We start from the raw sequence: 9,879 nt of genomic DNA, 5'->3' as shown, positions 1-9,879 counted from the left end.
CTCCAAATAACTCGAACAAGGCTGAGTATTTATAGGCAGCGGAGGGTTGAGTCAGCACGTACGCGTGTCAGCCATATGGACAGACATGTACGTACTACGGACAGAACGACGACACGTGTCTGGGGCAGCTTCGGCTCCAAGGGACAAGTCTTCGGCTCCACTCCTTAAAAATTTGGCTCTAAGCTATGAAACTTGGCCTCCAAGTCAGCTTGGTCGCGAGTCGTAACTTGGTCAACAGTCGGTCAACGGGTCACGGTACGTACCGCGGTACGGTCGTTTCCGTCCGATCGGTAGGTTTCTCGACCCAAATCCATAATTCCTCAATCATCCTCCGTTTAAACGACCTTAAATTAGATATTGGTCGGACAAAAATCAATCTTGCTCGACAAATTCGTTACGGAATCATCCGATGGTCGGTAGGTACTTTCCGATACGTCCCGCGGTACGATCGCTGTCGTCTTGCGGTACGGTCGGGTTCGTCCGGGTAAATCCGGATACGTCCGGATACGTTCGGGTACTTAGGACTGATCGATCATTCACGTTCACTGGTAGGTTCCTTCGATCAACTTCGATTTTCTCTCGTCCCAACTTAATTTTTGCTCGGCCAATCTCCTTTATTCTTCTTTCTAAGTTCTTTTTGATCTTCCTTTCATCATTTTTTGCACGGCCATTTACCCTAAAACGAAGTCACTACAGTGTGTGTGTCCTCCGCGTCAGATAGTTTCCAACAAAGTACCACGTCGTCCCTTCAATCACTGTGGACGACTAGTCCTTCGCGGTAGCTCCATCAACTCCTCCTCCGTTGCTTCCTCCTCCTCTGTTGTTGTTTCCTCCTCTTGCTCTGGCGGACTTAGCTAAGAGTCATAAAATAAAAGATATGATGAGAAGATTGTAGTATGAAGAGAAACAATCCAAAAGGAGAAGGAGAGAGAAAGAGAGCACATCACCGTGATTCTTTTTGCTAAGCGTTTTACATGCCGAGATGCTGACTTTCGGGTCAATTTTTGGGATTAGTCAGCATTCCACTACCATCAAGCAGCAAACTCCTTGTGACTCTAATTGAGAAAAACCCAACAACGTGGGACGGAAAGTTAACCCCGTGATCGTTCTGTTAACGGAAGCTTAACGTCATGTTCAAAATGGCAAAGTCAACGAAACTTGACCATTTTATCAAAAAGTTAAACCAAAGTTTACAATTTAAATGACATTTCGAAAGTTCATATTTTTTCGTTCTAAATTTTAGAGTTCGCGCTTTTTTTTTGACATTTTTCCAAAAACAAAATACCATAAAATGAAAAATCTTTGAAGAATTTTTTATTTTATTTAAAGTTTTCAATTTAGACCAAATGCAATGCATGCTTCCATAATGATATGGGTTACAAGGAAATTTGTATTTTTGTGATATGGGTTTTGTTTTAAATCCTATTATCTTGGCCATAATTAGAGATACATCAAAAGTTCGAAACCAATAAATTATAAATAAATGAAAAAAGAATAAAAAACAAATAAATAAAATGTGATTCCTCGTGTATTCAGTGCAATCGTACACATAATTATAAAATTATATATTTTCCACAGACAAATATAAACCACTCAAGTAAATGAAAGCCACCGACGATGCTTCTTTCCTTCGGGCACCTCCACGTGGCTGCCCCAACAACACAAAATGCTGCCCGTTGAGCTGTAAAATCACGTTACTCTATACGACATCGTATTGCGCCGACTAAAAGTGTTTTTTTTTTGTAGGTTCCTTCCTTCAAACTGTAGTGACGGTGCAATTCTTGGTGATGGCTATATGCTTATTAAGATTCTTGTGTTCGAAGTTGATGTCACACTCGATTTTCTTGTAGAACTTTGGCTGCACTAACTTCCCCAACACGTAAGCTCGTGATCTGACGACGAAGCTGAGCGTCATAGGTACCGGTGCTGGTGGTGCGGGCGGGTCGGGAATAACAACGGGAGCTCCTTTCTTCTTCTTTGGTTTGGGAAGTGGAGCTGGAGGCGCCGGTGGGAGTAAAGTCGAACCACTTCCATATAATGGAATCTTCTCTCCGATCACATGTACCACCACTGTTCTCTCACTCTTCCTTGACTGATAAAATTTCGTGACCTACATTTTATAATCAAACACAAACGAAATCAAAACCAATTTGGTCTCATGAGTCATGATCATAACAATGGAAAAACACATCGAAAACGCGGAGATACCAACACAAATATATAAGAGACATAGACCAATCCGCTCGTCTCTTACATATTAGTGTCGATTTCTTCACGCATTCGATGAAATTTCTGAAATTAATGGGAACTTACGGATCCGGAACCGATTTTGATCTGAGAGAAACTGAGATCAATAGGAGTTGAAGTAACATGAACACCAAAGAAAGTCCCAGTGTTTCGATACAACATTCTCAAAGTCGCATTCATCGTGATCATATCAGTTCCTACACCACCAGCATCTTGACCAGCTTGGACCTTAAGTGTCTCAAACGTTATACTCTGCAAATTTCAATTACACACTCAACATTTCAGATCTGACAAATTTGGAAATTCAGAGATCTGAATTGACTTCAAATCAAAGAGCTTCTAGTTTCAATTCCTTAAAGATCTGCTAGATTCAAGCTCAAATGAACCTAAATTGAAGCAAAACACACAAATCTAACTTCAACATTTCAAGATCTGAATTAAGCTAAATTGAAGCAAGAATTTGAATCTAACCTTAACAGTGATCTTAGGTTTCTGAGGTTTAGCAGCACCATAGAGAATCAAAGAGAAGAAACCAAAGAGAATAAAGAATCCAACGATAAAAGCCAAAACATAGCAACGACGAGGAACACCACCGTCTCTATCACCATCATCTAACAAACCTTCTTCTTCAATCACCGCACATTCTTTCCACTGTTTCTCTCCGCCGTGACCTTTCCGTTTAGAACCATCGTTAGGGTTGACTTTTCTAGATCCAGGCTTTAAAGAGCCAGAGAATCGACTAGAGGATGATTCACGTGAGTGACGACCCATAGATGAGTGAGAATGCGGTGGAGATCCCATCGGACTTAGTACCGGAGTTGAGTGAAACGATGTTGCTGTTTTTTCTCCGTCGTGAGAGTCGCGTGATGGTGATTGGACGTAGTAGACTGGTCTACGTGGAGATCTGGCTGGTGATGATGCTGCGAGGCTTGTTACCTCGGAATCGGTTTTTGCGTGCATTTTTTTCCGATTTGGGAAGGTGAAGGAGCACGAAGCTTTTTTTTTTCTGTGAGCTCTGAAAATGGTGGGAGAAAGAGGAAAGGGAAAGTGAAATGTTAAACGATGAGTTTTTTTTGTCAAATTGTGTTGGTTTTTGAAGGGTATGGTTTGGTAAATTTACTCAAACGCGCTTCGTCATTAATCATTTTGAAAATTAATTAAGTATTTAAAATAGTAGTTTTTGACTTTTTGTTTTTCTATTAAACATTTATTTTCAACGTAAATAATATTTTCTCTTTTCGACTGAAAACAAATCATTTTTGTTTCCATTCTTTCAGTTGCATGATAATTAAGTTTTGCTTTTTACATTTTAGATTGATTAGCAATAGAATATGATATACATATCTTATTATCTTATTACATAAAGTATGGTTTTCAAAATTAGTAACTCACGTGATCGTGCCACCTGTTAAACTTATTGATTTAAGATTTTGCCATGTATCAAATAAATATTTTATTTTTAATAATTAAAAAAGAAAAAAATAATTATAAGAAAATTAGAAACTTAAGCAATTTTAAATGTAAAAAATAATTATAAAGAAATTTTATCTATATTTCCATAAGAGATTTACCATGTGACACACAAAAATTTGGTTTTAACAAATCAAAAATTGTAAGAAGATAATTATAACAAAATTATAAATTTAAACAGTTTTAAAATAAAAAAATATTCTTATAAGGAAACTATACGTATATATAAAAAAATTATATGTTAAAAAGTATATATATATATATATATATATGGAAATTATATGTATATTTTCATAAAAATCGAAATCATAAAATTATGCTAACTGTACAAGAAAAAAGATTTCAAAATAGAAAAAGGATTAAAGAAATTATATAATCCGTGATTAATCGTATAAGAAAAAGGATTGTAAATACTCACCTATATATAAACAAACAATGTCATGTAATAAAATAGTATGTCATACTTAAAGAAATAGGAGTAGCATGTGATTGTTAATAGAGGTGACGATGGTAGTAGTTGATGGTTACGGAGGTAGTGATAGGGTGACTTTAAAATTAAAATAAATCATGTCAAAATTATTTATCATTTATTAGAAATATATCATGCCATTTTCTAAAAATAAAACATATATGTTTATATAATTTTAGTTAAGTTTACAAAAATTTTTAAGAAATGATAATTTCGACCAGCAACCCGTGCAACGCACGGATTCATATCTAGTATATATATATTGGTAAGAGAATAAGAAGATATATATGGAACTAACTCAACTTAGTATATGTGATTTTCTTTACACAAAAAAAAAAAAAGTATACGTGATTTTAACACACAAATATAGTAAATGTGTAAGAGAAATCTTATCTAGTAGTTTCCGTTAAAAAAGTGAAGTTCACAATGTTTATTTTTATATTACTTATTTTATGTTTTGAAGTGCTTATGTTAGCAGGAGATAATGATATTTTGTTTTGATAAATAATGTCAACAAAAATTATATAAATTGTTAGTATAGCGAAGTAAGAATTGTCAATAGGAGAGTAGGAGACATGAGTGTTGCAAAAAATACTGCATGTTATAAAATTGTTCGTGAAATCGTTTATCATAATAACATATGTTACATGTTGATAGATATAATAGATTGATCATCATTTATAATACGGTTATATATATCCAAATCTTTATAATGGTAATATAGCAGATAAAATATGAATATCGTTTACTAATAACCATACATTTTTCATTGTAATTTTTTTTTTTCCAAAAGACAACAAATCTTTTTAAAAATTTATATTCTTTTAGTTGCTTGATAATTAAGTTTTTATTTTCATATTTTAGTGTGGTCAGTAATTACAAAAATATATATATGGAACTTATGTAGATGTGCATATCTACTTTGGTAACCGTTACAAAAATGTGAAATTTGCAATTTTGTCGTTGTATATTACTTCTTTCAACTGCTAATTAATGTTAACAAGAAACAATGATATTTTATATTGATAATAAAAAATTATATAAATTGTCGGTCATTGTTGAGATGGCTAATAACAAAGAGTCATTGTTGGAATATTAAAATTATGATCCTCTAGTTTTACTTTAAAATATTGCAAATGAATAGTCCGGGTTCGTTTGTTAAACATTGAAATAATATTGTGTTAAGATACTTTCAAGTTATAAAAACAGTTTAGTTGTTGTGTCACTTTCATATGATACTTAAACTTCTATCATGAGTCATGACTAATGTATTGGCTAATGTAAAATGATCGAATTAAATCCAGTGTTGTATATATGACTTGCGAGGTTATAAACATAATTATCCATTATTTCTCATCCGAATTCACTTATTCTACCAACAAACAAAAAAGAGAGTCAGAAAACTACATAATTATCAGTTTTTCAAAGAAGAAAAAAAAAATTGAAGCACCGACAAACATGACTTTTTCTATTGTACTAACCTCTAATGGTAATTTACTTAATTTAATTTCTGGTTAAATAAAAAAAATAGTATATATGATTAAATTGTCTTAACATTACACATAATAACATCAAACCACATATGATCTACAATTAACTCAAAAAAATTAATAATACAATTATACCTTCTAAGATGAAATCAAGATTGAGAAAATAAGTACTCAAATTTTAGAAAGTTTACAGAAAAAATAAAATTCATTGCAAGAATATCTATACTTTTTCTTATCATCCAACCTATATAAAGTCTTATCATACAGCTTCAATTTGTTTTCTAAAGAGTTTTTGACAAATTGTGTGATGTTTCTATCAGTTAAACTAATACTCCAACTAAACATTTTTTACCAAAAAAAAAAAGAGTATTATTCTGTTTCTATGACAGTGGAAGGTAGAAGAATACAACCACGCTCCAGTTGGCGGTCAACAGCTTCTTTTTGTCCTTTCCGTTTTTTCTTTTCTCTATTTTCCAAAATATAATTTACCCATTGTCACGTTTCATCATGTATCATTGTATCATGTAAATATCAATTTAATAATATTAAATTATTTATATAAATACCTAAATAATTCATATCATTAACTCAGTAGAGACCGTATTTATACACTTTAATTCTGCGTCGGCGGTATATATCATGGACATTTTTTTTTCATTTATATACAGTGCCGGCCAGATATGAGATCCCATACAAAATAATTTTTTTTTTTGGATTTTATCGATAAAAGTCAAAATTTGAGATCAACTCTTAAAACTTCAGAAAAATAAAGCCTATTTTTACAATAATAAATAGATAAAATTTAAAATTTGGGATAAAATCTAAAACTTTCGAAAAACTGAGGCCTACTTATGCAATAATAGAAAAAATTTAGGGCCTAATTTTGTTACTAAAAATTTTCAAAAATTTTGAGTCCTAATACCCATGTATCTTGGAAATGGGTTGCGGGGCAGGCCTGTTTATATATTCCAAAAATTCCAATTTTCTGTTAAAAAATAATTATTTTCATTAAGTCTAATCTTATAAATGATTAATTTTCACTGCCTACTTTTATTCCAAGTAAGACCGATGAAGGAAAGAATCTTCTGCCCAAACTCCTAGAACTGTTCTTATAGATCCAGTTGCAAAGAAGATATTTAATTTCCTAACCGTATCGTAATCTTATGTAAAGATCTACATAGGACCGAAAGATGTAACAGGTTTTATGAGATTGGAAGTTTTGGATAAAGTCACATGTTAAAGTTTTTCACGAATTATCAAACTTTGATAAGTTTATGTATCTATGATTCTATCATTTTATATGCTTTAGCTAATTGTTTTGCATTTCGGATATGTCCGAATCTTTCTATCTTATTTATAATCGTTTGCGTTTGAATTAAAGAATTTGATTGATCAAAAAGAAAAAAACTGATGAAAAAAAAATAGTAAAATACCAAGTATTCTTTGTAAAATATATTTGATTTCTAATCATATCTACATATATTTTTATGATTAACCAGATACATTATTTGTATTCGATTGAAATGGAAGCTTTAAACAAGTTCGTCAATGCATGATATTAATACCATCGTCCTAATTAGGCATGGACAAAATAGCCGAACCACAAGAATCGAACTGGAACTAAAGCAAAAAGAACTAAACTGGAACCGAACCAAAATTTAAAATACTTAAATGGATCCTAAATTTAGAACAGAAAGAACCAGAACTGAACTGAACCGAAATATTTTGGGTACCCGAAAATATCAGAAATATGAGTTTAGATCTAAAAATATTCGTTATTTTTAGATCGAATAACCAAAAATACCCGAAATACCAACAAATATTTGGAAAATATATCCAAAATACTTAAAATACCCAAAAAATGCTCAAAAATATCCGAAAATGCCTAAAAATATCCAAAATACCTAAAAATATCCGGAAAAAAATATCAGAATGGATCCTAAACTTCATAACCAAAAAAACCAGAACCGAACCGAAATTGTTTGGTTCCTATATGGATCCTAAACTCTAGAACCGAAAGAACCGGAACCGAACCAGAACCAAACTAGAACCGAACGGGTACCCGAACGCCCATGCCTAAAAGATAATAATAATATAGTGTGAATTAATTTTAGAGCCAACATAAATAGAATATGTAGAACCAACATGATGATGTGGATGCTGATGTGAACACCTTAGATAGAGAAAAGACTCTCTAATTATATATATACTAGTATCGGACCCGCGGTCCACCGCGGGAGAATATTAGTTTACATACGTTGCGTTTAATATTGTGTGTGTGTTTTTAGTAGAACGAATCGTGTAGTATACTTATAAATATTCATAATAACGAATTGTAGAGAAAATGTAAAATTGTTTATAAATATACCCATCATATTAATTATGATTTACAAAATAGAATTTTGTGTTTTAAAATTCTAAAATTAGACGATTCATGGGAATTAGAGCAGTCAAAATAGGTCAAAAACCGCGGGTCGAGCCCACATCATCTCAATATGGAGCAGATTTGGGAAAATATATTAAACCCGCAAATAAGCGGGCCACATGGATTAATTCGCAGTGGGTCATAGGTTTAATCGGTTTTCATCCGCGGATTGGCGGATCAGCCCGCATATTAGTATTTATTGATAAAATTATAACTTATTCAACATGTGGTAATTTAAACAAACTTTTAATAGTATTTTGATTTATTTATTTATTTTAGTAGTATTTTAAATTTTGGTTACTTTAAAATTATTTAAACAAAATCCATGGACAATCCCGCAAATCCGCATACATTCGCGGGACGGGTTTGTATTTCATATATGCTACCCGCGGGTCGTGCGGACCGACTAACTACAAGTCAAAATATTTTTTGTCTATCGCAAAACGGACTTAACGGGATGAATCAACTCGCTTTGACAGTTCTAATGGGAATATTATTTAGTCATACAATAAAATGAAGTTTTGACATAGTAATAATAGAATATGTATCTTATTTGTTAGATGAGAGATTGAAAGATGAAGTATAATGATTAAAAATTAATTATTATTTTTCATGATTCACAAAATTTAATAAATACTTATCATCTTGTTGAATAATTCTAAAATCATATTCAAGAAATCTTTATAAATTGAAAATTAAACTTCTTTGGTAAGCTATAGGTATGAAAATATCATAATTTCGATTTAATCTAATTAAATTAATTAGTTACATGGATTTCATATCTATTTAATTTATACGACCAAAATAAAAATATCTATTTAATTTACACGACCAAAATAAAAATATCAATTTAATTTATAAAACAGATGGGTTATTTATGATAAATTTTCTACAAATCTTTAGAAGCAAGTAAAATATCTTTTAATTAATGATAATTGGCTAAAATGAGCGAAATTAATGACAAAAACGTTGATTGTTATGGAATTAGTCCCAAAAATATATGAACAAATTTATTATACGTAATTAATGTATAATATTGTTTGGAATATGCTTTTATTATTAGTTACCATAAGTACAATCAGATTTTATTTGATTTCCATAAATATTTGATTTTATTTCGATTTTTCATTATTAATTCGAATTTATATTTCAAAAAAATTTCAAAGATCCGATTTCAGAATTTCGGATCAATTTTCTGATTCTAACCCGACCCATTTTCATTTGTACTTCTCTTTTAATAATATAGAGATAGATTTCAAATCTACCAAAACAGAAAACAACAAAAGTTTTATGTTGTGCTTATGATCAACAATAATCATATAGTACTAGATATGTACCGCGGGTCTATATTTTCCCTAAATAAAAAAATGATTTTTTAGAATGATCTATAGATATATGGTAAACCGCATGTCAATATTTTATAACTAAAAAATCAAAATTTAAGTTGTATTTTTTTTATTTAGTGTTTAAGATTGTATAATTGTATTTTTATCGCTAATTCTAGGATTTCACTTGTAATATACCATCCCATATTAATATCGATCTAAATCCGTCCCACTATATAACCCCGTCCCGTGAAATTATACATCATTTTTGTAATTTTTTTTATAAAGTTCAAATATTTCTAATATTTTGAAACTTCATAAAAGTTTTAATACGACCCAAACTTCATAATTGTATTTTGATTGTTATATCTAGGATTTCACCCGTAGTATACCGTCTCGTATTAATATCTTTTATAAATATTTATAATGTTTAAACTACTTATAAATTCTTAT

General features: G+C 31.2%; 1 protein-coding gene across 1 annotated transcript; it reads right to left on the bottom strand.

The window, feature by feature from the left end:
• Nucleotides 1–1,471: 1,471 nt before the first annotated feature.
• Nucleotides 1,472–3,336, bottom strand: LOC9330087. Its single transcript, XM_021013281.1, has 3 exons — nucleotides 2,719–3,336; nucleotides 2,314–2,499; nucleotides 1,472–2,110 (listed from the first exon to the last, which is right to left on the bottom strand). The coding sequence occupies exons 1-3, from the start codon at nucleotides 3,205–3,207 to the stop codon at nucleotides 1,757–1,759; spliced, it is 1,029 nt and encodes a 342-aa protein (XP_020868940.1). The 5' UTR covers nucleotides 3,208–3,336; the 3' UTR covers nucleotides 1,472–1,756.
• Nucleotides 3,337–9,879: the final 6,543 nt, after the last annotated feature.

Source organism: Arabidopsis lyrata (genome assembly GCF_000004255.2).
Source record: "Arabidopsis lyrata subsp. lyrata unplaced genomic scaffold ARALYscaffold_1, whole genome shotgun sequence".
Taxonomy (NCBI): domain Eukaryota; kingdom Viridiplantae; phylum Streptophyta; class Magnoliopsida; order Brassicales; family Brassicaceae; genus Arabidopsis; species Arabidopsis lyrata.
This window is presented reverse-complemented; position numbering and strand designations above follow the sequence as displayed.

Excerpts from the sequence above, each read along its gene's own strand:
- LOC9330087 (XM_021013281.1), bottom strand. The coding sequence starts at position 3,207 with ATGCACGCAAAAACCGATTCCGAGGTAACAAGCCTCGCAGCATCATCA. Across the intron at positions 2,500-2,718 it reads AACCTAAGATCACTGTTAAG|AGTATAACGTTTGAGACACT; the intron begins GTTAGATTCAAA and ends TGAAATTTGCAG. Across the intron at positions 2,111-2,313 it reads TCAAAATCGGTTCCGGATCC|GTCACGAAATTTTATCAGTC; the intron begins GTAAGTTCCCAT and ends TATAAAATGTAG.